The sequence below is a fragment of the Martes martes genome (genome assembly GCF_963455335.1).
Source record: "Martes martes genome assembly, chromosome: 18".
Lineage (NCBI taxonomy): Eukaryota > Metazoa > Chordata > Mammalia > Carnivora > Mustelidae > Martes > Martes martes.
Window position 1 is genome coordinate 40,581,051 of NC_137906.1, and position 15,152 is coordinate 40,596,202.

General features: G+C 64.8%; 2 protein-coding genes across 2 annotated transcripts; both read left to right on the forward strand.

The window, feature by feature from the left end:
- Positions 1-3,826: 3,826 nt before the first annotated feature.
- Positions 3,827-6,888, forward strand: FBXL16 (F-box and leucine rich repeat protein 16; the record flags this gene model as incomplete). The annotated part of the gene is made up of 5 exons (XM_080831086.1): positions 3,827-4,471; positions 5,144-5,652; positions 6,023-6,107; positions 6,470-6,533; positions 6,740-6,888. 5 exons carry the CDS (start codon positions 3,827-3,829, stop codon positions 6,886-6,888), a joined length of 1,452 nt encoding a protein of 483 aa, XP_080687212.1.
- Positions 6,889-9,943: 3,055 nt separating this feature from the next.
- WDR24 (WD repeat domain 24) lies at positions 9,944-15,010 on the forward strand. Its single transcript, XM_080830846.1, has 8 exons — positions 9,944-10,988; positions 11,985-12,162; positions 12,306-12,978; positions 13,516-13,634; positions 13,712-13,833; positions 13,929-14,033; positions 14,113-14,453; positions 14,595-15,010. The coding sequence occupies exons 1-8, from the start codon at positions 10,508-10,510 to the stop codon at positions 14,946-14,948; spliced, it is 2,373 nt and encodes a 790-aa protein (XP_080686972.1). The 5' UTR covers positions 9,944-10,507; the 3' UTR covers positions 14,949-15,010.
- Positions 15,011-15,152: the final 142 nt, after the last annotated feature.

Here is a 15,152-nt window from a genome sequence, read left to right on the forward strand (position 1 = left end):
AGCTACACCCCCCACACACACCATCCACCTGCCCTCTTCTGAATCTGGCCTGTCCTCCACCAAGCCTCCTGGGCACCTGGCAGCCACACCCCTTTCTGCATGATCCTGGTGACTGCCATTCCTCATTCATTCATTCATTCATTCATTCAGCAAGCATTAAGAGGCCATTCAGCCACGGTGCTGCCTGTCTTCAAGAAGTCCCCAGCCAAGGGAAGAGACAGATGGGTTGACAGTAATGACTGAGACCCTGGAGATGCTTTTTCAGTGCTGGGGAGTCCCCCAGTAGGAGACAGGGGTGGCAATCACACTGAGGGGTGGAGGATAAGGAGCTGGCAGGGTAAAGAAGCAGGGAGGCCTCCTGAGCAAACAGGGGGACCAGCATGTGCCCAGGCAAAGAGGAAGAGGGGAGCAGGAATACAGAACAAGGGGGTCTGGCTGGGCTGTAGGTTCAAGGCTGGGGAGGAGCCAGAGGTGAAGGAAGCTGTAACGTCAACATGCTACGGCTCGGGGCCCTGTAACTCGATGGCAAAAGAGGCAGCTCCTTTCAGAGCCTCAGCATGGACATCTGCAGACTGTCAGCTTGGAAGCCACCAAGTTCTGGAGTCCTCCCAGGAGACTTGAGCCCCCGCAGCCTATCCCAGGAGGACCTCCTCCAGAATTCCGCTCCACACGGAGGCACAACACACCAGGGGCTGAGGCTGAGAATAGTGCAAGTTTGGCCATCTTTTTAAAACGCCTCTTTTCCTAGCGTTAGCTCCTGGTGATTATTTCTAAAGCAGGAGGCAGTCCGCATCAGATTGGCAGCTGACCCTACCCCACCCTAACGAGAAACTCCAGGCAGGTCTTCTGAGCCTCACTGCGTGCAGTAGCAGGTACCAAAAGGGTTGGGGTCTAACAGCCCATCTGGCTGGGTGGGTGGGACTAGACGGAGGAGCACATGTCCCAGCTCCCCCACCCCCCAAGGGACCTCTTGTCTGACAGGAGGACCCATCGCTGACCACAAGCTCAGTTCTCTCCTAAAGCTCTGACCCCTGGACCAAGATGTGGCTGTTTCCAGTTTTGAACCACGGAGCAAGGGATTCTCAGGCTGGGTCAGTGAGGCTGGGGTGTGCCGCGGGAGCCCGGCAGGACCATGGACAAGGTCGGGGAGCAGCAGGTCTGCCTCCAGGAAGAGGCGGTTCCAATCCGGGGCCCAGCAGAAGGACTGACGGACTGGCAGGGCAGGGCCTGGCGGCCAGGATGTGGGTGTGGGATAAAGGGCAGCCAGGCCTCGGACACCTCCCCCCCTTCCCCGGGCTGAGGCCATCCCCCGCCGGGCCCCTCCTCCCGCGGGCTCTCTCCACCGGCCGGCTTGTTTTCACCAGCTCCACCCGGCGGCCTGAAGAGTGGGGATGGGACTGTGGGCGCGTGCAAATGTGAGCTCCGGTGGGGTGCGGGTAAAGAGCCCCGCAGACGCCCGGGGCATCCACGTGCATCCCGCCCCGCACCACCAACGCGGGCGCTCCACGTGCACACCCGTGGCTGGGAGCATCTTTAACCTAAATCGGCGCTGCTCCGGAGTTATTTCTCCCCTGGTGCCACCTCCGCCGCCTCCTCCGGATCCTGGCGGAGCGGGCGGCTTCTCGCCCCGCCCCGTCGCCCGCAGGGCCTCTCCCTGCGGAGCTGGGTTTGCCGGGCCCGGCCCCCACCCGGCCCCACCAGCCGCTGTCCGCGGTGGAGCGCGCCCGGGCCTGGCCTCCGAGCACGCGCGCGGCCGCTGGAGGGGCGCTGTCCATGGTGCTGCGCTCCGCGGCCGAGCTAGCGGGCAGCGGCAGAGGCTGGGTGGGCGGCGCGCCCCGAGCCCTGAAATCCCCGAGCCCTGAAATCGTGGCACCCGGATCCGGGGACGCAGAAGGTATTCACGCTGGGGCTGCCTCCCTGAGCCCAGCTCAGCCCACAGGAGGGAGTGCACAGGACAGCCTCTCCCCTGCTCCCTGGAGTGGGGACCCGTCGTGGGCTTCCTCCTGTCCCTCCATGAGGCACCGCTGTTCCACCATGGTCTCCTCCTCATGTACTAGTTTTAAGAGATCTGGGGCACCCCTCATGTCAGGCTGCACCCCCATCTGCCACTGTGGGTCACCTGTAACTCCTTGGAGCCTCAGGCTCCCAATCTGAAAGTGAGGTTAACAGTGGTGCCCCCAACACACACACACACACACACACACACACACACACACACACACACACCCCTGCCATGAGGCTGGAACACATGATTGTCCCCGTGGGTATTCAGCAAACGTTTTTACGAATGTCATATTTCAGCCAGCGTGAGGCTGCTACTTTCCTGCAGTAAAGGGACAGCCAGAGTGGGGGAGCCTCCCTAAGGAGGGCTGGCCTGATGTGGATTGCCAGCTTGGGGTCTCATGGCTGCCAGGGCAGGAAGGCCTTTGGACCCAAAGCCGGGTTGGCAGCCATGAGGGCCCCGTGTTCCAGTAGACTCCTGGTCCGAGCCTATATCTGCACCCCTCCCCAGATGTGGAATGCCAGCAAGGGTTGAGTCCAGGGCTTGAAGCCAGTGGGGGGCATGGTGCTGGGTAGAGCAGGGCAGGGCAGCCTGCTTCCTTCCCTCCCAGTGGCTCCTGACCCCTTCCCCTAAGGTGGGCCGTGGGGATCAGAAGCAGCCTCGTGCCACTTTCCAAACACTCACTCTGAGCCATGCACTATGCTCAGCCCTTTTCACATGTTGTGCTGTGGGGGTGGATCATCCCTTCTCAGGCTTCAAAGTAAGGAAAAACAGGGCTTGGAGCAAGGAAGTGGCTCACTGAGGCCACAGAGCCTGGCTGTGTCACCCCAGAGACTGCGCCTGAGCCCCTGGGTGCAGTGCCTTTCCGCTGGATGTCTGGAGTCGGGGTGGGCAGGAGAAGATCTGGAATGTGGAGCAGATGGTAGCACGGTGAGGGTCCCGCTGTCCCACTCTCCAGGGCCGTCTGTGCTCCAAGCTGTCTGCCACCCGTTCACAGCCTCAGAGGCCTGAGAGGGGAGTGGTGGGGGTGTCCAGTCCCACCTTGTGAGGAACTCTCTTCCACAGCCAGCTCTGTTTCAAGCCTTGGCTCCGCCACTTACGGTGACCTTGGGCAAACAGTTCATGCTGCTTTGTTTTCCTCATCTGTACAATGGGCACAGTCATCATAGCATCACCATCAATGGGTTGGGTGGAGGATTAAAGAGACCGTACGTGTCCAAGGCTCACTGTGCTGGCATCATGGTAAAGTCTGCTCTTTCTTTGGGCAGATTATTGGGTAGATCCAATAGCCACCAAGATTCTCGGGGGCTGGTATGTGAGTCTCAGACACGTACTAGAACCACTCCAGAGAGCCATGATGGCACCCCATACTGGAGGAGCCCGAGACCACCCCAAACCATCTCCTTCAGTTTTGCAGTCCCTGCCCAGTAGAAGTAGGCATGGCAGGCACTGGGAGTGGGCACTGGGGTAGTAAAGGTGAAGGGGGCAGTCATGAGCGAGTGTCTTTCTGTGTCTGTCTCTGCCTGCCTCTCTTTTCTCATCTCTAAAATGGGAACTGTAGTGCCTATGTGGTCAATAAGTCTGTGAGTACAGGTGGAGCTCAGCGCACACAGTAGGTACTCAGGGAATGTCATGGTCATGAACAGCCCTGATATCCTGTCGCTGCCCACAGTCAGGGAAGGAGTGACTTGGATTCAGATCCTTTCTGTTGGGTGGTTCTGGGAGTGCCATGGGAGGACATGCCTGGGGATGGGGAGCCCAGCTCTCTTCCCGCAGCGACTCATTACCCCCTCCCGGCCTTTGTCCACAGATTGAGCGAGGAAGATGTCGAGCCCAGGTGTGGACGGCGACCCCAAGCCTCCATGCTTGCCTCGCAATGGCCTGGTGAAGCTGCCAGGCCAACCCAACGGCCTGGGTGCAGCCAGTATCACCAAGGGCACACCAGCTGCCAAGAACCGCCCCTGCCAGCCCCCTCCCCCACCTACCCTCCCACCACCCAGCCTGGCTTCCCCACTGCCACGGGCTGCCCTGGCTGGGGGCCTGTGCCCCCCACCGGGGCTCCCCCTTGGTGGACCAGCCTCAGCTCCTGTTCCCGGGCCCCCAGTGGAGCGGCCACCACTGGCCACAGACGAAAAGATCCTCAATGGCCTCTTCTGGTACTTCTCAGCCTGTGAGAAGTGTGTGCTGGCCCAAGTGTGCAAGGCCTGGCGGCGTGTGCTCTACCAGCCCAAATTCTGGGCAGGCCTCACACCTGTGCTGCATGCCAAGGAGCTCTACAACGTGCTGCCTAGTGGCGAGAAGGAGTTCGTGAACCTGCAGGGCTTCGCTGCGCGTGGCTTTGAGGGTTTCTGCCTGGTTGGCGTTTCTGACCTGGACATCTGTGAGTTCATCGACAACTATGCCCTCTCTAAGAAGGGTGTCAAGGCCATGAGCCTCAAGCGCTCCACCATCACAGATGCCGGCCTGGAGGTGCGCCCCACTGTTGGCCCGGAAGGGACAGGGATGGTGTGGGCTGGGCCAAGCGGCTGCAACTGAGCTGGCGTGTGTGTGCATGGGGAGGGTGGTACCCCCAGAGGGAACTTGGGCATATGAGGAGCAAAGTGGCTGAGGGAAGCGCCGGTGCTCTGAAGATTGTGGCTCTGGGGGGAGGGGAAGCAGGACTAGTTATGTGATTTGGGGGACCCATCCAAAATGAAAATTTCAAGTCCCTTGTTCAAAGATGATTAAGAATTTCAAGACGCCACACCAAAGCAATCAATCGATCCAGTGGGAGGCTCTCCTAAGCTCAGGGCCAATGTGTCTGTGAAACCCTTAGGTGGGGGGATGCTGCAGGGGAGCAGGTGCACAGGTCAGAGCACCAGCTGCACAGGCAGCCCCTGCCCCAGGGCCAGGATTCTAAGCTTCAAATCAGTAACACCAGCTGCTCCCCAGCACCTGCTCTGGTGCGGCCCTGAGCTCCCAGGTCCCCTGTGCTCTGCCTCTTAGAACGGTGCCGTGATGGGACAAACCCACTGTAAGGGGCACCTGTCACCGAGCAGTTTGATGCATGTGTTACACACGTCTACTTCCGGGAGCCCTGCTTCCTGCCCCTCAGCGGGCTCCCGCCACCCTCACCACACCCTGCCGCCTGCCCGCCTGCAGGTGATGCTGGAGCAGATGCAGGGCGTCGTGCGCCTCGAGCTGTCGGGCTGCAACGACTTCACCGAGGCGGGGCTGTGGTCCAGCCTGAGCGCGCGCATCACCTCACTGAGCGTCAGCGACTGCATCAACGTGGCCGACGACGCCATTGCGGCCATCTCGCAGCTGCTGCCCAACCTGGCCGAGCTGAGCTTGCAGGCCTACCACGTGACGGACACGGCGCTGGCCTACTTCACAGCACGCCAGGGCCACAGCACGCACACGCTGCGCCTGCTCTCCTGCTGGGAGATCACCAACCACGGCGTGGTCAACGTGGTGCACAGCCTGCCCAACCTCACCGCGCTCAGCCTCTCTGGCTGCTCCAAGGTCACCGACGACGGCGTGGAGCTCGTGGCCGAAAACCTGCGCAAGCTGCGCAGCCTTGACCTTTCGTGGTGCCCGCGCATCACCGACATGGCGCTGGAGTACGTGGCCTGCGACCTGCACCGCCTGGAGGAGCTGGTGCTGGACAGGTGCGCGCGCGCCCCACCCACGGGACAGGTGGAGGGCGCCGGCGGGGCGGGGCGGGGCGGGGCGGGGCCGGCGAGAGCGTCTAAGCAGGGAGCCTAGATTAATGGGCAGACCTAGCTGGGGCGGCGCCGCGGAGCCAGCGGGCGTGGGTTGAGGGGCAGGCCCTCCGAAGCCCGGGGCCTAGAGTGCGCTGTAACTACCAGGCGCCAGGGTAGGGGCCGGGGCCTGGCGGGGGCAGGGCCGTGGCAAGGGAGGGGCTATCATAAGCCCTGCAGGGGGGGGGGCCGCCCCGGGAAAGTTGGAAGGGCTCGGAAATGACGGGCGGCGCGAGGTGATCTGAAGGCGGGCAGCGCCCCTCTGTCGCCCCCACAGGTGTGTGCGCATCACGGACACTGGCCTCAGCTACTTGTCCACCATGTCGTCCCTCCGCAGCCTCTACCTGCGATGGTGCTGCCAGGTACCGGCCTGCCCCGCCTCCGAAGACTGGGGAGTAGGCAAGGGGAGGTGGGGGACCCGGGCAAAGCCCCCGCCCAGACAACCCGCCGACCTACTCCCGGCCCCCTGGGATCCTGCGAGGAAGTGTGGGATCCCTCCCCACCCGGCGGGCGACGTAGGCGGGGCTTCCGGACTCCCCGGAGACCTCACCGCCACTCCCCAGCTGCCTCCTGGCTCCTCCGGAAGCCGAGAACCCCCCGTTTTGAACCCCGCCCCCTGCCCCTCCAGCAGCTCCCGGCCTCAAGGCCCAAGGCCTGTCCCCAGCAGTGGGCTCCCCCGCAGGCGCGAGCCGAGCGGCTTAACTCGCCCCGCCCTCCCGCCCAGGTGCAGGACTTCGGGCTGAAGCACCTCCTGGCCATGAGGAGTTTGCGTCTCTTGTCTCTGGCAGGTGAGACCCCCCCCACCCCACTACCCTGTCCCCAACTTACCCCGACTCCGCCAGCCCCGCCGGCCCCCTCGCGCTGAATCCCACCTGGAGCTGAGTCCCGGGGTCCCAGGGCCCGGTCCGGACGGAGACGCCGGGCCACCCCGCCCCTCGCGGTGCGCTCGGGGCCCCGCGCGCTCATACGCCGCCCCGCCTCCCGCCCGCGGCAGGCTGCCCGTTGCTGACCACCACGGGGCTGTCGGGCCTGGTGCAGCTGCAGGAGCTGGAGGAGCTGGAGCTGACCAACTGCCCCGGGGCCACCCCCGAGCTCTTCAAGTACTTCTCGCAGCACCTGCCCCGCTGTCTCGTCATTGAGTAGCGCGGGCCTCCCCGCCCCCGGAGCAGGAAGCCGCCACGCTCCGAGCGGGGACGCCTCCTCCCGGCCCTGCCCTCGGGGAGCCCTCGCGCCCCCGGCCCAGCGCGGGAGGCCGGGCGAACCCAGTGAAAGCCCCGCCCCGCGCCCCTCCTGGCCCCGCCCGGGCAAGAGGGGGCGGCGGGCGGGCCCAGCCCCACGCACGCACGCACACTCGGGGACTCTGTGCATGCCCCTCGTGCCCGCACTGCACGCCCGCCCTCCACCGCACCACAGCCGCCTCCATCTTTCGTCGACCCTCTGGGGGGGAGGCCGGGGCCGGGCTCGGTCCTGGGGGACGCTTTGAGCTCTCCTGACGGCCCCCCTTACCGCCTTCCCCGCCACACCCCGCTCTGTCTCCCCCGCTGTCCCCCCATCTCGGGCAGGGCCCAGAGGGATTGAGGGGAGCTGGGTCCCCCAGGACACAGGGGCCAGAAGAGCCCCAAGGGCTTCCCGCATCTTCCACTGCGCCGCGCCTGGAGCCCTCGGAGGGGTGCGAGGGGGAACAGGCCACCGCCAAAGCCATGGCCCGCCAAGGAGCCCAAGTGCCCCCTGCCCTTGCCCCACTTCATGCCAGCCTGACTCAAGAGACGTCCCCTTTTCCTTGCCGCTGTAGGAGGCAGCCCCCCTGCTCGCCCCATCCCTACCTGCAGGCCTACAGGTCCTTGGACCAGGCTAGGGAAGAACTGTGTTTGAGGGAGGGACAGACTGGCTGACGATCTTGCTATAATCAACGTTAACCAAGCCGGCTGTAGCTTACCTCAACCCCGGGGCGGGGGCGGGGGGATACAACCACCTTGACAGACCACAAGTCGGAGTGACCCTCAGGCCCAGCAGGCCTTGCACGCAGTCCTGATGGACCCCAACCACAGCCCCTGTAGCCAGCCGGGCCCAGCCTCCTCAGTGCCACACTGTATCCCGGGTGGGTCTCTGTCAGGTGGAGGCTGGACAAGTGGGCCCCAGCCAAGGCCCAGCCAGCAAGTCCAGTCTTACAAGTGGCCAACACACCCCTAGCACCCAGCCGAGGGAGGGCTCCTTTCTAGCTGCCCCCCTCCCCTCCCCAGCTTCCCAAACCTCTGCCTGCCCCGGTGGGCTCTGGCCATGTTCTGTCCAGTCCCAAGATACATGCGAGCCCTGGGGGGACACTGGCACATCTTGGCAATTGCTGAGGAGGGGGCTGGGACCCCTTCCCATCCCAACCTTGAGCCCCAGGAAGTACGGTGCCCACACCCAGTCTTGGGACACCCCCCCATCTGGTTGGAAGAAAGTAACCAGTTTCCAGAGAGCCAGAGAGTGAGAGAGAGAGCGAGAGAGCGAGAGAGCGAGAGCGTGCGAGCGAGAGATGCTGTTGAAGCAGAGAAAGAGTTCAACAGCCCAAAGATTTCCCTGTCCTGGAGTGCCCTCGGGAGGCTCCGGGGCTGAGGTGGTCAGGAGCCAGTTTCTTCAGCCCCTCCTCCGCACAGCTCCCTAGTGGGGAGGAGGCAGCTGTCCGTTTGTCCAAAGTATTATTGCAACTGCAACGACTGTAGGAGGAAAAATTAAGGGGAGAGAGGAAAAGAAACAAAACCAACCAACCCTGAAAATCATTTTCTTATTGTACATAACGACCTCATTCTCCTGTATATGCGGAAGATATAACCTTATATTTGGTAAGTGTTTCTTGTGCTATTTTATCACGTGACCTGTTTATAAAAATATATATTAAAAAAGTTGTAAAAACACGTGTCTGAGTTTGGAGGTCATCAGACCACCGGGGAGGGGGCGGGGAGGGTGTGTCCGCGCGGGGCAGCCCAAGGCTCAGGATTCTTTTTTTTTTTTTTTTTAAGATTTTATTTATTTATTTGAGAGAGAGAGAGAGAGAGAGAGAGCATGAGAGGAAAGAGGTCAGAGGGAGAAGCAGACTCCCCGCCAAGCTCGATCCCGGGACTCCAGGATCATGGCCCGAGCTGAAGGCAGTCGCCTGACCAACTGAGCCACCCAGGCGCCCCAAGGCTCGGGATTCTTGTGCGCCTCTCGGCTCGTCAGACTTACTGGCTCTTTCAACACGCACAGGCCCGGGCCACAGACAGGAAACACAGCAGCGGCCAGAAGAGAAGGTCCCTAACCTTTCAGGGCTTCTGGGGGAAGTGAAGGATGCTGCGGTCATTGCACAGAATATTAACCTGGAAACACCCCGGATCTCGGGACGCCTGGCTCGGTCGCTTCAGCTTCTGACCCCGGCTCAGGTCGTGGCCGCAGGGTCCGGAGACGGGCGCCCCTCCCCCCACTCACGCCCGGGCGCGCTCTCACTCGAATACGCACGGAAACCTTAAAAAGTCTAGGCTGTAGCCCACGCGCCAGAAGCGCGCCCTCTTCGTGCGTCCGGGACCTGCGCTCCCTCCGGAGAGGGGCAGGGCGCCCCGGAGCCGCCGGCGCGGCAGGCCAGAGCAGACTCCACCCCGGGGCACGGAGGCTCCGAAACGGTCTCGGGGCGGCGCGGAGCAGCAGGTGCCGCCGGGCCCCGGAGTCTGCGGCAGCCGCGAGCCCCGCCCGAGCAAGGGGCCAGCCGCGTGCGCGCGACAGACAAGCGGGCCCCGGAGGCCGAGCGCCGCGGAGACCCCCTGCCAGACGCGAGGGCCCAGGGAGGCCGCAGAAGCGCGGCCCCCGGGGCTGAAGCCCGCGGCGTGGAGCGCGCCGGGGGCGGGGCGGGCCCCGGAGCGGCGGGGGCGGCGGGCGTCCCGGGGAGGCGGCAGGACGGACGCGGGACTCGTCAGGGGCCGGACTTGCCGGCGCAGTCGGGCACTAGCAGGCAAACTCTGTGGCAAAAAGGCGGCCGCTGAGGCGGGGCCGGGGGAGCCCAGGGCGGCGCCTCCACGTCCGCTCGGGCCGGCGGCTCCGCCTCCACGAGCTCCGCCTCCACGAGCTCAGCTCCCCGAGCCGGAACGTTGGAGCGCGGGCGCCCGCTTCCGGTGAGAGGCGGCCGAGACGGGGCCCCTTCCGGCGAGCCGGGCGCCGGGGGACGGGAAAGCGAAGGGCCGCTTCCGGCGCGGCGGTTCCGGCCAGGCCCGGCCCGGCAATTTTAGGAGAGGGCTGAGGTGCTCGCGGAGGGAGAGGCTTCCCCAAGGCCCCTGGCCGCCGTCCCGCTGCCTCCGCTGCCCCGCGCGCGCCGCCGGCCGCCGGCCTCGGGCCAGTGCCCTCACGCTCCCTGAACGGCTCGGTCCTTGGCGTCCGTGTGCGTCCCCCGCGCCCCTCTGTCCCTCCCCGGAGGCCCCCGGACGCACCGTGTGGACCGCGGGAACTCCCTCGCTTCCTTGCGGGGACCGCCCCGACCCGACTGCTGGGGGCATGGAGCGCTGGCCCGGGCTGGGACGGACCAGGTAGGGGCTCCCCGGAAGGCAGACCGGACGGCCGAGCTGCGGGACAGCGATGTCTCCTTCTCACTGAGGGGCAGCCCGCTGTTCTGGACGGGCTCGCCAAGACTGACCCGCCCAGGACAAAGCCATCCGGGGGAGCCCAACCAGGGTGAAGGGTCGGAACTGACAGGCCCCGCCGGGCTGACCAGCCCAGCCCAGGTCACCGACCTCCTGTCCCCCCTACCGGCGCAGCCATGGAGAAGATGTCCCGAGTGACCACGGCCCTGGGTGGCAGCGCGCTGACCGGCCGCACCATGCACTGCCACCTGGACGCACCGGCCAATGCCATCAGCGTGTGCCGGGACGCGGCCCAGGTGGTCGTGGCCGGCCGCAGCATCTTCAAGATCTACGCCATTGAGGACGAGCAGTTTGTGGAGAAGCTGAACCTCCGTGTGGGCCGCAAGCCCTCGCTCAACCTGAGCTGCGCGGACGTGGTCTGGCACCAGATGGATGAGAACCTGCTGGCCACAGCGGCCACCAACGGCGTGGTGGTCACCTGGAACCTGGGACGGCCATCCCGCAACAAGCAGGACCAGCTGTTCACAGAGCACAAGCGCACGGTGAACAAAGTCTGCTTCCACCCCACCGAGGCCCACGTGCTGCTCAGCGGCTCTCAGGACGGCTTCATGAAGTGCTTCGACCTCCGCAGGAAGGACTCCGTCAGCACCTTCTCGGGTGAGGCCCGGGAGGCGGGTCGGGCAGGTGGAGAAGTGCGTGGTGGGCATCAGAGGTCTTCACGCCTGCTCCCGGAGAGCACTAGAAGAGTGGGTGCGGGTCAGCCCGGAGGGGCCGGGTATGGGACCAGGGAGAGGGCTGGCCTGAGCGGACTGCAGCCAACCTGGGCCGCTGAGCGGAGGGTTTGTCTTGCTGCCTCCGAGCTCCAGGCCACTTCATGGCAAGAAGCCCACCAGGGCCTCCCCTCCGGGACAGAGAGAGGGTGGGGTATGCTGCCCACCCCCTGCCCCAGTTCTTTTCCCAGCAGGCCCAGCTTCTTGACAGCTGGCCTGGTGTCATCGAGGCCGTGTCCACCCTGAAAGGACCACATGAAGCATGGGGCAGAACCCTCAGGCGCCTCAGAGCATTGGGGGCCTCCTAAGACCCTGAGCTACCTGCAGTGTGGAAAAGCGAGCGTCCTTGAAGGCTCTTGGGGTGGTGGTCCATGGGGGTGGACCCAGACCTTTAAGGTCCCCAGCCCCCTAGGGCGGACCCAGCAGCTCTAGCTCAAGGTGAAGGGATGCGGCAGACGCTGGGTGACTCTCATGCAGGCCGCCTCGGACCTCCCTCGGGGGAGCGCATACCGACAGCACGGCAAGGCTGCCGTTGGCTCAGTGCTCTGACGGCCAGTCCTGGAGCCCGGCCACAGCTCTGTGCAGGGACGGCGTCAGCACAATCCAGGGCAGGACCGGGGTCCAGGTGTTTGGTTCAAAAACTACACGGCGCCTGGCATCCTGCTCCCTGGCGTGGTCTACCATTTCTTCTCTGTGAAGCCTCTCTTGCCACCGTCCGCCCCAGGCAGGCTTAGGGCTGTCTACTTCTCCTTCTAGGCCTCCCCGCTTTGGCTGTGGGCAGGCACGTGGCTGCAGTCCACAGCCTCTCCGAGGGCTCCAGCCTTGGCTGCTCTCTGTCCTGGAGCCTCCTCACCTCCTCCCTCCAATGACGTCCCACCCACAGGCCAGTCAGAGAGCGTGCGGGACGTCCAGTTCAGCATCCGGGACTACTTCACCTTCGCCTCCACCTTCGAGAATGGCAACGTGCAGCTCTGGGACATCCGGCGGCCCGACCGCTGCGAGAGGATGTTCACCGCCCACAACGGGCCTGTCTTCTGCTGCGACTGGCACCCTGAGGACAGGTGTGGGGCATGGTGGCGTGCGGGCACAGGCAGCAGGGTGGGGCGAGTGGGCTGATGGAGGGTTGCCTCCGGACCTGTGAGGCAGAGTGGGGAGCCCTTCCACCCCTGGCGAGGACACTGAGGGCTTTGTGGGTCTGTTATAGGGGCTGGCTGGCCACAGGTGGGCGTGACAAGATGGTGAAGGTCTGGGACATGACCACGCACCGCGCCAAGGAGGTGCACTGCGTGCAGACCATCGCCTCGGTAGCCCGTGTCAAGTGGCGGCCTGAGTGCCGCCACCACCTGGCTACCTGCTCCATGATGGTGGACCATAACATCTACGTGTGGGACGTGCGCCGGCCTTTTGTCCCGGCTGCCATGTTTGAGGAGCACCGTGACGTCACAACAGGCATTGCTTGGCGCCACCCACACGACCCCTCCTTCCTGCTCTCTGGCTCTAAGGACAGCACACTGTGCCAGCACCTGTTCCGCGATGCCAGCCAGCCTGTCGAGCGTGCCAACCCCGAGGGCCTCTGCTATGGCCTCTTTGGGGACCTGGCCTTTGCCGCTAAGGAGAGCCTGGTGTCCACCGAGTCCGGGCGCAAGCCCTATGCCGGTGACCGGCGCCACCCCATCTTCTTCAAGCGCAAACTGGACCCTGCCGAGCCTTTTGTGGGCCTTGCGTCTAGTGCCCTCAGTGTCTTTGAGATGGAGCCTGGCAGCGGCAGCATGAACTGGTTCGTGGACACCGCTGAGCGTTATGCCCTGGCCGGTCGGCCTCTGGCCGAGCTCTGTGACCACAATGCCAAAGTGGCTCGGGAGCTTGGCCGAAACCAGGTAGGTGGGGCGGTCCAGGGACCATGGCCTTGGGGGCGCCCCCAACTGGTATACCCAGACCCTACTCTGGTTTTAGCGCTCAGCTCTGGTGGTGGCCACCACCGGCCACCACCCTGGTTACTGAGGGTACCCTGTGCCCTGAAGTGGGCCAGATGCCAGTGCCCCTGTTGGGGTGCAGGCCTGGCGCATTACGGCGTCCAAGCCCCCTCCTGTGCCTCACGTTTGCTTTCGGATTTCCCAAGGCATCAGACTCCACAGAGGTGCGCGTTGCTTCTCACTGTCTTCCTGAGGCCACGGCTCCCTTCCTTGTTGGCTGCCTCCAATTTCTGCTCCTTCCTGCGCCCTCGTAGGATGGAGACTAGATTTGCGTCTTTGGCATAGGCGTCAGTTTCTCCAGCTGGGCTGGACCAGGACATTGCGTGCCTGGGGCAGCTGAACACGGAGTCTGAGTCTGGTTCTGTCCAGGAGTCGGGGGGGCAGTGTGCATGGGGTGCCGGGGACCCAGACCCCTTGTGAGTGCCTGGCGCCCGCCCCTAGGTAGCGCAGACCTGGACCATGCTGCGGATCATCTACTCTAACCCTGGCCTGGCGTCTGCCGCCAGCCTCAACCACAGCGTGGGCAAGGGCAGCTCTTGCGGCTTGCCACTCATGAACAGGTACATGTCTGGGGGTGGCTCTCCTCGGGGTGGGGACTGTTGGAGGCCGTCAACCCACTGGCTTTCCCTGCCCCCAGTTTCAACCTGAAGGATATGGCCCCAGGGTTGGGCAGTGAGACCAGGCTGGACCGTAGCAAGGGAGACACACGGAGCGACACAGTGCTGCTTGACTCCTCAACCACACTCATCACCAATGAGGGTAGGCTGGGGGGCGGACAGGGCACTGAGGGGAGCGGGGCTAGGGCGTCCCAGAATCAGCTCCCCTGCAACGCATCCCGCCTCTGTCGTGGGCAGATAACGAAGAGACAGAGGGCAGCGATGTGCCTGCAGACTACCTGCTGGGCGACGTGGAGGGCGAGGAGGACGAGCTGTACCTGCTGGACCCAGAACACGCACACCGTGAGTCGGGGCTCGGGGAATGGCGCTGGCTGGTGGGGCCAGAGGCTCAGACCTTGCCCTCCCTGTCCCTGCCTCACAGCGGAGGAACCGGAGTACGTGCTGCCGCAGGAAGCCTTCCCTCTGCGCCACGAGATTGTGGACACGCCCCCGGGCCCCGAGCACCTGCAGGACAAGGCAGACTCCCCGCACGTGAGCGGCAGCGAGGCTGACGCGGCTTCCCTGGCACCGGTGGACTCCTCCTTCTCGCTCATCTCCGTGTCACATGCTCTCTACGACACCCGTCTGCCCCCTGACTTCTTCAGTGCCCTGGTGTGTGACATGCTGCGCTTCTACGCAGAGCAGGGTGACGTGCAGATGGCCGTGTCCGTGCTCATCGTGCTGGGCGAGCGTGTGCGCAAGGACATCGACGAGCAGACACAGGTGGGTGCCTGGGCGGGCGGGGGGGATCCCCGCCACCCCCAGGACTGCCCCCGCAGGCCTGCCTTCCCCACCCCCGCACCCCCCTCCGCACCCCGCGCGCCCGCCTCCAGGCCTCTTGCCTCCGCCCTGCCCCTCCCCCAGGAGCACTGGTACACGTCCTACATCGACCTGCTGCAGCGCTTCTGCCTCTGGAACGTGTCCAACCAGGTGGTCAAGCTGAGCACCAGCCGCGCCATCAGCTGCCTCAACCAGGCGTCCACCACGCTGCACGTCAACTGCAGCCACTGCAAGCGGCCCATGAGCAGCCGCGGCTGGGTGTGTGACCGCTGCCACCGCTGCGCCAGCATGTGCGCCGTCTGCCACCACGTGGTCAAGGGGCTGTTCGTGTGGTGCCAGGGCTGCAGCCACGGCGGCCACCTGCAGCACATCATGAAGTGGCTGGAGGGCAGCTCGCACTGCCCCGCGGGCTGCGGCCACCTGTGCGAGTACTCCTGACCCGCCTGCGCGGGCTCGGCCGGGGCGGGGCGGGGGCCGCAAATAAAGGAGGCAGCAGCCGCAGTCTGAGGCTGCCTGTGCGCCGCCGCTCGCGCCGCCGCTCGCAGGCGACTCGGGGGGGGGGGGCGGGGGGCACGTCGCCATGGGAACCGGCCGTGGCCGCCGTCCCCTCTCCCGTGGCCTTCGCACCGCCTTCCGAGAGTG

Bases quoted from the DNA above. Each gene is read 5' to 3' on its own strand.
- WDR24 (XM_080830846.1), top strand. From the start codon at position 10,508: ATGGAGAAGATGTCCCGAGTGACCACGGCCCTGGGTGGCAGCGCGCTG. The intron at 13,635-13,711 runs GTACATGTCTGG...CCCTGCCCCCAG, and splicing joins GGCTTGCCACTCATGAACAG to TTTCAACCTGAAGGATATGG. The intron at 13,834-13,928 runs GTAGGCTGGGGG...TGTCGTGGGCAG, and splicing joins CACACTCATCACCAATGAGG to ATAACGAAGAGACAGAGGGC.